The following is a 15834-nucleotide window of genomic DNA, read 5'->3' as shown; positions in this document are numbered from 1 at the left end:
ATTTTATAGCATAATGTCGGTAATCTATTATCATCCATGAGTTGCAATTTAAGAAAATATTTGATAGGCCTGCACATATAGTTTACATACAAATCATATCTGCCACATTCACCTCTAATACAAATCATATCTGCCACATTCACCTCTAATACAAATCATATCTACCACATTCACCTCTAATACAAATCATATCTACCACATTCACCTCTAATACAAATCATATCTGCCACATTCACCTCTAATACAAATCATATCTGCCACATTCACCTCTAATACAAATCATATCTGCCACATTCACCTCTAATACAAATCATATCTGCCACATTCACCTCTAATACAAATCATATCTACCACATTCACCTCTAATACAAATCATATCTGCCACATTCACCTCTAATACAAATCATATCTACCACATTCACCTCTAATACAAATCATATCTGCCACATTCACCTCTAATACAAATCATATCTGCCACATTCACCTCTAATACAAATCATATCTACCACATTCATCTCTAATACAAATCATATCTACCACATTCACCTCTAATACAAATCATATCTACCACATTCACCTCTAATACAAATCATATCTACCACATTCATCTCTAATCCTATAAGTTGTAGTCTGTTCTCCGGTATATAACAACCATTTGCAAAATTTATTTTGTACAGACTCAATCTGTGTTCTTACTTCAAGCCCCCATAGTTCTGATCCATAATATAGAATAGGTGCTATCATGGAATCAAACAATTTAAAACCTGCCTTACAATTTCTAATCCCATATTTAGTCAGACATTTCTTTATTACATTAAGTGCTTTTAAAGCTTGTTGAGCAAGATTTGTGCAACATAAATTCCATTTTAATCTGCTGGAGAAATTAATTCCTAAATATTTATAGTAAGACACAGCTTCAATTTCTGAACCCATAAAAAACACTTTTCTTTTTTTTATAACACACCCACCCCCATTCTTGAATACAACAATATTTGACTTTTCTAAGTTTACAGACACATTCCATTGCTTACAATAATTCTTTAAAACATTTAATCTGTCTTGTAGGTTGCCAATACTGTCAGCAACTAGTGACAAGTCATCAGCAAATAATAGCGAAAATATATCTTCAATCGACTGATGTACAAATATACCATTTCTACATTCTAATTTTAGTTTTAAAGCAAGCTCATTTATGAACAATGCAAACAGCCTTGTTTGACAACAGATTGACATAAGAATTCTCCCGTTACATGGCCATTAGACCTGACTTTACTCTTGACATTACTGTAAATACTTTGTTGCATTGTAATCATAGGCCCATGCAAATTATGCTCTAACAGTATATAAAATAATTTTGTTCGATTGATTCCGTCGAAGGCGCGCCTGAAATCGATACAACCAACGTATAGTCGACCTCCTTTACAGTTACCCATATACTTTTGCACAAGACTGTTTCATACAGGCAGTATCTTACACTCAGAGTAATATAACTGGTGATTTTGCTGCATGCCCCGACCACCGGGGGGGGGGGGGCAGAACCACGCCCATTTTTTCTGTTTATCGTATACATGCCGCAATTCTGAATGGATCATCTTGGAACTTGGCAAATGTATTCCTTATCGCCTAAGGGCGCCTGACTGGATTATCTTGGAACTTGATATACTTATTTCATATATCCTAAGGACGGCAACTATTGATTTTGGAGCATGACCCGACTCCCTTGGGCAGTGCCACACCCACTTTATTGTTAATATTTTATCTGTAAATACTCTACAGGTTGTAATTATTAACAGTTGTTGTTCCATTTCGGCATAATCAAACATAGGGTTGTAACTATTTATATTGGTCCATGTCCAACCCCCAGGGGCACAGCCACGCCCAATTTTTGTGTTTTTGTCTACAGGCTGGAATTCTGAATGTACCATCTTGGAAATTGGGATATTTATTCCTTATATCGTAAAGACAGCAACTATTTATTTTGGTTCATGCCTCGACCCTCAGATGCTGAGTCACAACCACTTTTTTTTATTAATGTTAAGTCTGTAAATTTGGCAAAAAAAAACAAATGCTTAGCCTTCTTTGTCTCTTGTCATACGTGTATAAACATATCTTCCACTTGTGTCTGTCGGCGTCATATTAGCTAGTATTGTAAAAACTTGCGGGTGCCTGTGTGTCGTCTACAAGGCGCAATTCTTAACGGATTGCGTTGCAACTTTGCATACGTATTCCTTGTACCCCAAGGAAGATCCCTATTGTTTTTGGCGCACACACGATTTCCAGGGACAGAGCCACAGAGCCAAAAGTCGCCCCTCTGTATGACGTCATACACTTGATCTTATACAGATATATAAGAAGTCTTTCACAATACATCTGTGAACTTGCATGGAATAAGCAGGAAACCGCCCAACAACTTGTTCCGTGTACAATGCAGAGATATTGGTCATCCGTGATACTCTACCATGGATTTTCCCTCAAAATAGTAAGTTTAGCATACCAAGTGACTCACTGAGCTAGAATCGCAAACGAATGTCCTAAGAGACACAGCATGATTCCACAACATAGACTACAGCATCAAAGAAATCTACAGTATGGATAACCCATTGATCAATTCAATATGGGAACTAAACCATGATGAACTTGATACATGCAGGTTTAGACTCATGGATGACAAGATCTACACGAGGGCAGTGATTAATCACCACAGAAGAGGTAAACTTATATTGAAGCTGAGGGTGAAAGAACGTCTAAACCCTTGTCTGCTCAAAAGACATCTTCCAAATCCGAACAGTTGAATAGTGGTGTAGTGGGGGGGGGGGGGTAGAAAGACGGCATCTCATTTTCATTTAATCCGGAAAAGAGTCGCACATATCGCCGCATAAATGTTGTCTCTAATGAACATATACCAATCGCGAAGTCTTTTTTTTTTATTAAAGAACTTTCCACTAAAACATCCCATGGTCAAAGGCCGCAGATGGACAAATTGCTAAGTCATATTCTAATAATCAGGAGGAAGCTTCGGCTATCCTAGGTCTTGTCTGTAATATGACTTTTGTGGAAGCAGACCTTAAAGAATCGAGACAGAGAGAGAGGGGGGGAGACAGAGAGAGAGAGAGAGAGAGAGAGAGAGAGAGAGAGAGAGAGAGAGAGTCAACCTATCCTAACTAGGTCATTTCGGGACTAACATACGGTTCAATTTTATTTCAATATTTCGCTTGCGAGTTGGGGTCTTTAGCAGTGGGAGGAAACCGGAGGACACCGAGAAAACCCATGATTTTGGACAGACGATCTTGTCACGTAAAAGAGGGAAATTGAAAACGCACCACTTGACTCAATGCCAAACCTTGTGATTTCACGAGCACGAGTGAAACCGATACACCACCCAACACCCCTAATATTCTAAAGGTTTATAGAGACTAAATTAAATACGAGTTAAACCGATACACCACCTAACCCCCTAATATTCTAAAGGTTTATAGAGTCTCGTCAGTATTAAATATGTCCTGTTTATTATATCATTCAACACATATCATACACTGTTATAGTTATTCATATCCTACAGCTTTATTGTCTATTATAGCTTCTATTTCTGTCACTGTGATTCATTACTTTACTTTCAGTTTAATACGTCCTGTCTATTTTACTATTCAATAGAAATATAATCTATTATTGACGCTATAATATTTGTGTTATAAACCACTTGTTATCGCAGTTCTAATTAGTTCACAAATATAACACGGATTGCTTACTTGTGGATTATATATGGTATTATAAGTGTGATAATTCTTTAATTTTGTTAAAAGTATCTTTGTTAAGGTATCACCTGTTAACTGTATAAATTAGCATACTTCACACCAAACAGGTCAGTTATAATTTATTAAATTGTTGTTGTTGTTGTTTATTACTATGGTATTATAGACAGGTTGATTTAATTAGTTGATTTACATAAATGTTTATTATATTGTCAGATCTTTTATTTACTATCAAAGGTCTACTGTCTGTCCACACACCGATCGTTAAAGAATTAGCCAGTGAAAAACATCCACTCATCTAACACCTCTATGATCATAATATCTATAAAATCGGAGACATATTTTCATTAAAATATTTCTAAAACAAAGCATAAACAAAAAAAAGGTGATTTGTTATCCAATCAAGAAAATAACACAAGATGAAGACTAATAAAACTTTGAAATAGGGACACCGATTGAGAGACCATGATTCAAAATGGCTGATGAAGGAAGTAAAATAAAATCAAGAAATCGGCTCGAGTTGTCTTAGAGACAACTTAGATGTTTTTATAGAACATAATAACACACTTATACATTAATTACAATATCTATATAGTAGAACAATGTGTATCGGTCCAAAGTTATTAATAGTAAATTAAGGTGGGGGGGGGGTACACAAATAAAAACGAAAGGACAAACCTGCGGACAAGACACAAACCACATTGCAAGCGAAAAACAACAAATATCTAACCGCGTGAATAACAAGAAATATTTCAACCGGGAACACATTTACTGTTAGATTTTACGGATTTTGTCAAGAAATTTAAAGACAAAAGACACAAACTTTCAAAATTAGAACCATGTGACGTACTTAATCGTTTGGCATCAACCACGAGAGAACAAGGAGCAACACCTCGTTTTTTATGGTCAAGTATCAGTAAACACAGACATTATTTATTTTGGCCTATGAAAAATGGCGTCTGATTTTAAAGGTTCTGTGCCATACGCTCTCACATTTAATTATTTTCAACCGTTGCACCAAACCTTTGTTTACGATCCGATTTTTATTTAAAAAAAATCAAAATAAACACCAAATAACCTACTTAAACTATATTATGCAAGAGCTAAATCTGCCTATTGCAGGTCTTTCTTTAGGTCTGAAATGTTTTATAAAGTATTAATTAGACATTAATTAACATATCCAGGCCATAATCAACTCTCGATGGCATCAAATTTCTGCGATATTGAATAGATTAGAATAGTTCAGCCACATTTTGATTTAAGCTAAAAATGGAGGAGCGATTATCTTCGAACAACCAGTGCGGTGGTTGAAATTATTGCACACGTCTTGTCAAACCTTCAAAGGCTAATATCTTCGCTCGCAATATAGTATTTTGAATGACATTTTCAAATTATTCATTTTACATTATCGATTTTCGAACTATTAAGGTGGGTTGGATGGCTGAATGGTTAGCGTGCGCGCGCTGTATCATAAAGTCTGTCATTGAGTCAACTGGTGGGGTTTCGATTCCCCGGGTGTACGGGGCAAGGAGTAGGGTCGCCTGTCCAACCTCGTGGTTTTCTCCGGGTCTTCCGGTTTCCTCCCACTGCTAAAGACCCCTATGCGCAAGCGAATTGTTGAAATAAAATTGAACCAGTGTTAGTCCCGAAATGACCTAGTTTGTTTCGAGTGGACGTTAAACCCCATTTTGCTCTCTCTCTCTCTCCCCCCCTCTCTCTCTCTCGAACTGTTAAAGCAAGAATGGCTAGCTCTTTATATAAATCTTACATAATGTATCTTTAATCGTTTGTCATCAACATTTGACCTGATTTCAAAGTAGGACAAATCCGAGCACCCAACAATTTAGGTTAAGTACAAGATTAAAATAAACCTTGCAATGCACCTAGTCAAATCTAAGATTAAATCGACCCCGGTTAGACTATAACTGAATGTGTGTAAGATTACTTTACGTCTATTCAAACACTGTATATTGCTGTAGTTAATGCAGCTTTTTAAACATTGGTTACGCTCTAATATTTATGGTATAAACCAACTGTTATCACCGAGAAGCTTAGTTTTCTAACTTGTTCACTTATATAACACGGATTGCTTGCTTGTGTAAACTAAAGTGTGGTAACTCTGTTTATCGTGTTATCTATATAAACTTTAACAATTATATTTCACACCGAACAGAGGAGTTAAAATTCATTCTATTATATTCATTTCGGGATTAACATATTGTACAATTCATATCCATTTGATGATCGACCTCCTGTTTACAAAACTATGTTTAGACCCCCAATTGTTTTTCGGCCACCTAGTTTCATTATGAATATAGCTAAAGAGAGAGAGAGAGAGAGAGAGAGAGAGAGAGAAGAGAGAGAGAGGCGACTCAACTCCTTGTCACGTAAAACCGGGGAATCGAAACCACGCCAGTTGACTCAATGACAGACCTTATGATACAGCTCGCACGCCCTAACCATTCGGCCATCCAACCTCCCATGAATGTAGCAATCATCGTACAAACTATATCGGAGAGATTTCGATTTGACGGTTTTAACGCATTTTGGTCTTGTTATGCAAAATCTTTTTCGCATTCCAAAGTAACCATACGGTGCTAAGATAAATTTAAATGCTCTTATTATTAATTAGAAACAGGTTTCTTTTTAGTTTTTATATTTTAATCTTCCGTGTTTTGCGTTAAATCTTCCAAGTTCAAAAACGGAAAAGTTGATGTTTTGACCTCCGGGGTCACAAAGAGCAATGTGAATTTAGCAAGTTTACATTTTTATTGAAAGAGTTATTAGTTGCTATCATTATTAGTTACGAGAATGAACAGTTATAGCTTTGAAACAGACTTTGACCCCGAATATCTCGGAAAATGCCTGAACGGCGGATTGAATACCACTCGGCTTCGTATTCTACGCAAACAAAATACTATAGAAAAATTGGGTCTGGTTTTGTGCCCATTTGCTGGACACCCCCGCATTGGGCCTCTCGTCGGCACATTGAATTATGTAAATTACGTCATTTTGCCTTGGCAGAATTCTGCCGAATTTGAGTATGATTTTGTCTGACATATGTATCAAGGAACCAATCTGCCTTGGTTTCTTTTGCAATTTATTTAAAGTAAAACGGTATTCTTCCCCGCCTATAAATATTTGAAATGATTTTTAAAAAAATCCTTTTTTTTTTTCAAATTCAATTTTATGACGTAACTATAAAAATAGATAGATGAAAAAAAAAATAATAGTTATTTCAGCAATCGATGTCAAATTGTGAATGATCAAAATTTTGACATCAATATTTGACCTGATTTCAAAGTTTTATTTTATACATCAACAAACAAAAAAAAAAGAAAAAAAGAATATATAATTAAAATATTGAATTCGTTTATTGCTGCTAACTTGTCATACATTTCATTTCACTTCATTTCTCAGATATAAAAGATAATATTTTTCATTTTTATAATAAAATCACACAAATATTCTTTTGCCATAAAAATTAATTCAAGTAGATACATCAAAATATGTCTACTTAAAATGTATTTTTATAACCGAAAGATCTCGGTCCATGTTTATATTCACGTGTATCGGACAGTAACCTCCTGGATTATGGCCCCTGATTGTACGGAAAAACGCGTTTTAGCTTCTGGTTCTTGTAGAAGTCACAATGTGATTTTAAACACCGTTTCAGCTATATATGGACGTATTTTGCATGGCAACTGCTTGTGTTCATTCATCAAATTCTATTTTTAACCATAATTCATATTTATTGCAAGTATTTTAGTTTATATTATGTTAGTCAGGGATGGTAAAACAGCCGTTTGACAGAGTCCTTTCGTAATGTTATTTCTGAAACCTAAGATTAGATTGATTTAGTGACATGTTTTGTGGTAGGGATATATGTTTCAGTATGTATCTCTTATATTACAGTCAATGCCATTGATTTGTGATTTTTTTGTTTGCATTTTGTCCAAAGTTTCTACAAATATATTTCTTGCCAATCTGGCATATCTAATAAGCGGTTAATTATTGGCAAATTCCAAATTATGAGTATTTTTTATGCAGTTTGTTTGCAACGTGTCCAATCTTTTCACATAACTTAAATAAAATATTGCCTTTAATAAGAACGATTTTTAAATTTTAGAACAAAAGGCCCATGGGCCTAAGATGCACCGGTATACATAAAGCGGCATATATACTAAAAGAGCCATCATTTATTTTTTGATTTTGTTCAACGGCATTTTGCCAGAATACATCGGAAACAAACAAAAAAGGGTATTTTGCTGATACCTGAAGTTTCACCCCTATATAAAACACAGATCACCAAATATTACCAAACAAGAGCCGAAGTTAATTTTAGTCTTTATCCCCTCCCCCTTTTTGTATGGCGATCTTTGTTGACGTTTCGGTGTAGAACCGAAGAAAAGGGTTTGAGTATACATTTTCTGCCAGGTTTTGGTTAATACATGTATTCATGATTTTGGCGAGTGGAAAGTTGCATGTTGACATGTTTCTACTCCCAGCTTGTGTATCTCGAGTTTTCCATAGTGAACCCCATTCCTGCTTTTCAGTAAGAGCTTGCCACATGTTGCTCCATCTGTGGTAGAATGCGTCCCATCCCAGGAAAATTTGGGAAAAAGTTAGAGACGGTCTAAGCGATGAGATTTAACATTAAAGTCAATAGGGAAATAAGTGTTGATCTGTGGCCAAATGTGATTGTCAAAGTCTCCCTTGATCACACAAATATTAACTTGTGTTGAGGTCATCATCCACTCACACAAATAACCATGATGTCATCTCGCAACGCTTCCAACTAAAATTATCTTTCTTGGGATTTTCCAATTGGCATTAGAGGTTTCGAAGTCGCACTTAAACGTTTACTTATATTTAATGCTTTTTAAGGGACTAAATTTTTTTTCCAGTGATTCGAAACACGATGCTTAATCCTTACTCACTCATCCAGTCTGTTCGAGTGATTCAAAACACGTTACTTAATCTATCCTCGTTCATCCGGTCTGTTTACTTCTGCGGACAAAGTTTTGTAGTAATGATCTAACTAAATGACACTATAGCTTTAAATAGTACAATGGCTGACTCACAGGATGAAAGAGAGCTGACTGACGATGAAGAGTACAAAAGACAAATGGAAGCTTTAGATGAACGTATTCAACAAATGGTTGATGAAAAACGCCGCATTACTGAGATTCATCGTAATAGGAAAGATGGAATACATGAACGTGTTGCTCATCATGACGAAGAAAGAAGAAAACATGTAGAAAAAGGATATGGAACATGCGTAGAGGAAACATTCAGAGAACCAGAAAAGGAATTATACCAGGATGAGGATAAACTGTATTGTGACAGCAGAAATAACCCGAAAACTATAGATGAAAAAATGCCAAAACTAGAAGAAAAAACAGAGCTGACGAGGACCAGTATAGCAGCTAGGAAGCAAATTTTGACTAAAGGTATATATGTTTTGAATATGTTTTACCAATTTGCTATGTCCAGTTACTGTTACTTAGTTTTATCTCAAATGTTCCAAATAATTTTTGTTTTGACTAAAATTGAAGTCAAATTGAGTTTTACGTCTTACCGTTCTGCACCGGTGGTCAAACGTCATACAGTGTGCACAGCGGCACTACCGCCTACTCATTTTTCGAATTTCCAACTGTGCATTCTTCTTTTACGTGCACGCCAATGTGTAGACGGAACCTGGGCTTTTCGTCCTCGCCGCATTACTATACGTTGTCGATTGTCGTACAGTTTTTAACATACTGGCTTATGAACGCAATAGAGACTACCGTTTGTGGCGGATTATTTTCAAATTTGGTGTGAAGCACTGCGGTCATATGCGGAAATAGCTTATCGAAATTCAGAATTCAGCAACTTTCTCCGCCCCCTTTGTTGTGTTTTGGCAGGCGATACGTTTCAAGTCAGTAGCTTGAAGCGTATATATGGTATTAGTGTCAGTGGCCTGTGGCACGAAGTAACAGTATATTGTCGCATACATAATATATTATGTCAACGCTTGGGCGATATAATATATTATGTCAACGCTTGGAACTAGGATGGAGGTGACTAGGCATGAACTTGCAACGATAGATTTAATTGGCGCTTTGATAACCAATGAATGCTTTGGAGACATATTTTGGCGGTATTTTCCATCATGGAATCGGTAAGTTTCGATTGTTTTTTTCTTTTCTGTTTTTTCTCTCTTTTCTGTGTCCTAACCCTAACCCTAACCCTAACCCTAATCCGAAAGAAAAGTGCCCTTTTTTGAAATTCTGACATCACAGGTGCCCTTTTTCTGATAAGGATGCCCTCTTTTATTTACAGGGACACTTTCTATTGTTAAGGGGGTGGACCGGTCCCCATGGTCCAACTCCTGGATCCGCTCTGATGACGCGTACATTCCACTGAGTCTACAGGTCTAATATGCTAACACGCTTGGAGCGTCAACACAATATATTATGTCGCCCAAGCGTTGACATAATATATTATGTATGCGACAATATACTGTTACTTCGTGCCACAAGCCACTGACACTAATACCATATATACGCTTCAAGCTACTGACTTGAAACGTGCAGGGTGGTTTTGGAGGTCATGAGGTCATTGAATTCATGAGAGGGCAAACCCTATTGATTTTCAGCATTCAGCAACTTTTCGTTACAGGGTTATCACCCTTTTCGAAAACATTGTGGATGCGATACTAGCACAATGTTTATCCGATTGTGATGGAACTTAAAATGTATGATTATAACCCCGGTTCCTTTCGATATTCGCGCATATCGGCCAGTAAATTCCAAGATTATGGCCCCTGATTGTACGACATTTTGCGTGTATAAATTGTGGATCCCCTAGAGGTTCCATTTGTATACGATTCAAAAGACATGTAAACATATCACAGTTACATTATAATGACGGTTGAGTTCAAATCTCATGAAAATTAGTCCGAAATTTGCCAACAAAATGGCTGCGCCTCGTACACAAATAGCGCAAAAATATGTAAATGTAATACTAAGGTTGTGGACCGATTTTGATGAAACTTGAAATAAATGTTTATAACCCAGAGATCGCGGTTTCTGTCGATATCGGACTGTCATATCGCGTTTTTAGCTTTAGTGGTTCCTCTAGAGGTTACAATTCTTATCTGATTTTAAAAATCGTTCGAAACATATCACTGTTACACTCTAAACATATGAGTAAATACTTTGCATATGGCTTGTCTTGTCTAATACAAAGAATTTGGCCATTTTAAACGAAGATATTGGTATTACAGTGAAAGTTCTTTTCTTTCCATTACATTAAATATGAAGTGAGATCAGATTTTCTTTTTTTTAATTATTTGAAAATAGTATAATGTATACTTGAATCATATGGTAATTGTATAAAATGGTAACAAAGGGTTTTGTTTACTGGGGTTTTGAGTGTTTTCTTGGAGGTCTAAATTTGGGCGTCATCTAATTATGTAAATGTCCTTATATATAATGAAATAAAAGGGTGAAAGGTAGCTGTATTGCCCATGCTATGACAAGAAAATGAATGAAAATTATTTTTGTAAATAATGGTATGGTAAAAATATGTGACCCGGGCAATATTAACATTATTCCAAATCTATCTATCTGTCGCAATAGATATAACAACGTAGCCCTAATCAGTTTTTGATAATATGTCGTGATTTTAAGTTAGGAGAGGGTGACAGCTATACTAAGTTAAAATTGGCTATTTTAAGCTAAGATAAAATTTTAACATGCTTAAAATCGTTTTGTGAAACGCATCTATCTTAAGTTAGGATGAAATTTTAGTTTAAGACGATTTTAAGGAGATTTAAGTTTTTGTGAAGCAGGGCCCTGGCCACTAGAACAACCAAAATATCGATTTCTTATTGATTTACAATAAGTTCTTAATGTTTGTAATAAGTTCTGATAATAAATTCATTTATAATTGTATTTGTAGATGATGACGATGGCAATGTCCCAGGCGATGATGATGATGCCAGTAAGGAGGAATCGGTTGTAGATGATGACATACCCGCGATTCATAGCAATGAACGTATGCATAAAACCGACTGGTCGGAAGTTCAAAAACACATGAGTTCCGGTTCTTTAGATATAAATCTCAAAGAACTTATTATTGAACTTCATTCTTTATTTGTTTTCGACGATGACGAATTTGAGCATTTGTTACAATATTTAGCAGAAAGGGGCAGAAGAAAATGTAAGCAAAGAATGTTGGAAATATTGCATGCAAAAGGAACGAAGGCATATACTAACTTTTTAGTGGCTCTAGAAAGATGTAAATGTACGGGGATTATAAAAACATTGGAACTGAACTGTGGTAAGTTAAACAAGTTTGATAATTATGATTTGAATTTTAAAAAGAGGTAATCGTAATTCTTAAATTACAGTTAGCTTCAATTTTTAATATATTGACTCGTGAACTTAATTTGGTGTAAAGCATTGCGGTCATGTGGGAACTTACCCTATCCTATCGATATTCAGCATTCTGCAACTTTCCGTTTCAGAGTTATTTGCCCTCCCCCCCCCCCACTTCGTCGAAAACCTTGTCAAATTTGGTGTGAAGTATTGTGGTCATGAGAGGACATATTCTTCGGTATTCAGTGTACGTCGACTTCCGGTTCCGAAAACCTTGTTAACACGATAGAGGATGTAGATTTTAACGGATGATTTTCAAAAATGGTGGCAAGCATTGCGGTCACGCGAGGGTGAATCCTATTGATTTTCAGCATTCAACAACTCTTCGTTACGGAGTCATCACCCTTTTTTTCAAAACATGGTGAATGCAATAAAGCCATAGTTTTATATGCCCACATTTTTATGTGAATGTATATTGTCGTCGCAACTGTCGACCCGGATGTCCATCCGTTCACATTTTGTTTGTGGACACTCTACAGGTCACAATTTTTTGTCCGATTATGATGAAACTTGAAATGTATGTTTATAACCCAAAGACCTCGGTTCCTGTCAATAATGTCATGTATCCCTAATTGTACAAATAATTAAGCCTCTAGCATGTGGACACACATCACAACTCTAAATCGATTTGATGACACGTAAAATGTATGTTTATCACCGAAAGATTTTGGTTCGTTTCGATATTCGCGCATATCCCTGATTATACAACAAAACCCTGATTATACAACAAAATCGCGTTTGTATCCGCCCACATTTTATCCGATGTAAAAAACATAGTTAAACATGCCACCGCAACATCATAATGACGGTTGAGTTCGAATTTCGTGAAAATCGGATCAAAACGATCCGACAAAATGGCCGCTCGAGGTACTAGTGTAAAAGTTTTAATACCAAAGTTTTGGAATGTGGACCCTCTGGAGGTTACAAATTTGATCCGATGTTGATGTCACTTTTAAAAGATGTATGTCTATATTCCGAAGATCTTGGTCTCCTTGGATATTGTCGCATGTCGAACCGTAAGATTCTGAATTATTGCCCTGATTGGGTTATAAACATAGGATTGGTTAAATATACTGCAATTCTAATATTTACTTAAAGATCCGTGTTATAGTTCATCTGTAACAACGATTTTCAGATTGTTTTTGGAATCCATTGCAAAATTTAGAGCACATCTGAACCTCTTCCCCTAATGTTGTAGATACTTGTAGCTTAGTCGCTTTTACTCATTTCCATTTTAAGAAAAGCCAGAAAAACAACCAAAATTGATTTCTTATTGTTTTACAATCCAGCGGATCAATTAATCATGTGCCATGTCCGTTTAATCATGTGACATATTCCGATTTTGATGAAACTTGAAATACATGTTTATAACCCAAAGATCGTGGTTCCGTTCGATATTCGCGCATATCGGATGGTATCTTCCTGAATTATGGCCCTTCATTGTACAAAAAATCACGTTTTTAGATTGTGGTCCCTGTAGAGGTCACAATTTTTATCCGATTTAAAAGATACGTTGCCAGGCAACGAAACATACACCCACAGCAGTTAAGTCGTATGAGCAGTCAACAAGAGTTGCCGCATATTTTTACTTTTTTCGGTAATGAAACATTTAGAATACACTAAAATCTGATTAAGAGTAACAACTCATTACGTAATTATCAGAACATCATTAGAATTTGTTCGGCTTTTAGTTGTGCCCCATGCTAACGTTTAGTATACGAAACATTTAATATCATGGATTTATCTGTTCAAGTTATCAAAATTCATTGAAAATCAATATACTTGTTCGTCTCAAGACCTTAAACTCTGTGTTTGAATCTCATGTCAATCGGATGATAACTTTGGTCTCTAGAGCAACCACAAGATTTTTCAAAGTGATAAAGGGCCATAACTGTGGTAGTAATTATCGGAAATCATTAAAAATCACTGGGCTTCTTCGTCTTATGGCCTTAAACACTATTATAAATTTAAAGTCAATCAGATATTATCTTTAGCCTCTAAAGCGTCCACAAGATTTTTCAAAGTGATCAAGGGCCATAACTCTGGTAGTAATTATTGGAAATCGTTGAAAATCAATAGACTCCTTTGGGTTATGACCTCAAACACTGCGTATACATCTAAAGTCAATCGGATATTAAATTTAGCCTCTAGAACATCCACAAGATTTTTCAAAGTGACCAAGGGCCATACTTCTTAATTATCGAAAATCTCTGAAAGTCAATCGTCTTTCTCGTCGCATGACATTGTGTTTAAATCTAAAGTCAATCGGATATTAACTTTAGCCTCTAGAGTGTCCATAAGATATTTTGAAGTGATCAAGGGCCAACACTCTGACAGTAATTATCGGATATCGTTGAAAATCAGTAGGCTTCTCCGTCTCATGATCTTACGTGTATAAATTTAAAGTCAATCGGACATTAACTTTAGCCCCTAAAGCGCTCACAGCAATTGTGGAAGCTGGACCGACGGACGGACGGGCGGGGGTGGCGACAATATACGACCACATTCCAATGTGGGCTTATACAAAAACGTGTTAATATATCACCGTTACATACTAAGTTCTTGGTTCCTTTTGATAATCGCGCATATCCGAAAGTAAATTCCTGGAGTATGCTCCCTGATTATTCGACAAAACGCATTTTGAGCTTGCGGATTCTCTAGAGGTCACAATTTTTGTTCCGATTTTAAAAACAGTTTAAATATATAATAAAGATTGAATTGGAATTTCGGGAAAATCGAAATGAAATTGCCCGACAAAATGCCGCTCTTGATACGCAAATTTTGTAAGAGTATGTAATACGAAAGTTGTGGACCCTCTAGAGGTCACAATTGTTATCCGATTTTGATGAAACTTAAAACATGTCTTTATATCCCAAAGATCCAAGTCCATTTTGATATTTGCGCATTTCAGAACATAATTGTCTGGATTATGTCCCTGATTGTACAAAAGTTCGCTTTTCATTTTAACTTGTTCTCTATCCATCTCTTGCAAAATGTGGGCTTATCCTTGCCTGGCAGCAGCCGCTGGTCTTTGATCATGTGACATTTTCCTTTAATCATGAAACATTTTCCTTTAACCACATGAGTTACCCGCTAGCTGTGTTGCTTTGTTATTAACGGTTCCAAACTTTATATGTACATAGGGGGTCGTATTTGACAGTCGCAGCATCAAATGCGATAGGAAGATCTGTATATAATGTCCGTTACAATGATTGCGCCTGACAATCTTACCTACACGCGATGCATTATGTAAGAGTTAAAGTTGCCTATTTTTTTAGACAATTATTCACATGGCAAGCTTATAATCAACTCGCTAGACCATTTAACGATAAAGCAATTTACACTACATCTTTTAAAAACGTCAAACACTTGTAACTTTGCTCAACATATTTATTTTTCATTATCTATTTTTGAACTATTATAACAAGAAAGGTCAGTCCTTTATCTAAGTATTACATGATGCATCTGTAACAATATAGGGGATTTATTAAATACATACGATATGAATTATAACGTTTGGTATATATGATTTAATTGAAACGCAATTAATTTGTTTAAAATTACCAGTTACTGAGTTACGTCACTGGGTCCTACAATAGTTCGACGCCATTGCGATTTTCAGTAGACCATTTGATTCTCCTGATAGTGGTTTCCAGAGT

General features: G+C 35.9%; 2 protein-coding genes across 6 annotated transcripts in view; one reads left to right on the top strand and one right to left on the bottom strand.

Moving 5' to 3' along the window:
• LOC126822621 (uncharacterized) overlaps positions 1–15834 on the bottom strand; it is a 182758-nt gene that overhangs the window by 88181 nt on the left and 78743 nt on the right. The gene's annotated exons all lie outside the window — the stretch shown is intronic.
• LOC126822620 (uncharacterized) overlaps positions 1–15834 on the top strand; it is a 32837-nt gene that overhangs the window by 887 nt on the left and 16116 nt on the right. Inside the window, exons 1-3 of one of the 2 annotated variants that reach the window (XM_050551588.2) lie at positions 3667–3859; positions 8657–9202; positions 11697–12077. In XM_050551588.2, coding sequence (XP_050407545.2) covers positions 8821–9202; positions 11697–12077 — 763 coding nt within the window. In that variant the 5' untranslated portion in view covers positions 3667–3859; positions 8657–8820. Of the gene's footprint in view, positions 1–3666; positions 3860–8656; positions 9203–11696; positions 12078–15834 lie in introns of those variants that run through there. The other variant, XM_050551589.2, reaches the window with a different exon arrangement.

This window comes from Patella vulgata, chromosome 5, assembly GCF_932274485.2.
Source record: "Patella vulgata chromosome 5, xgPatVulg1.2, whole genome shotgun sequence".
Classification (NCBI taxonomy): Eukaryota; Metazoa; Mollusca; class Gastropoda; family Patellidae; genus Patella; species Patella vulgata.
This window is presented reverse-complemented; position numbering and strand designations above follow the sequence as displayed.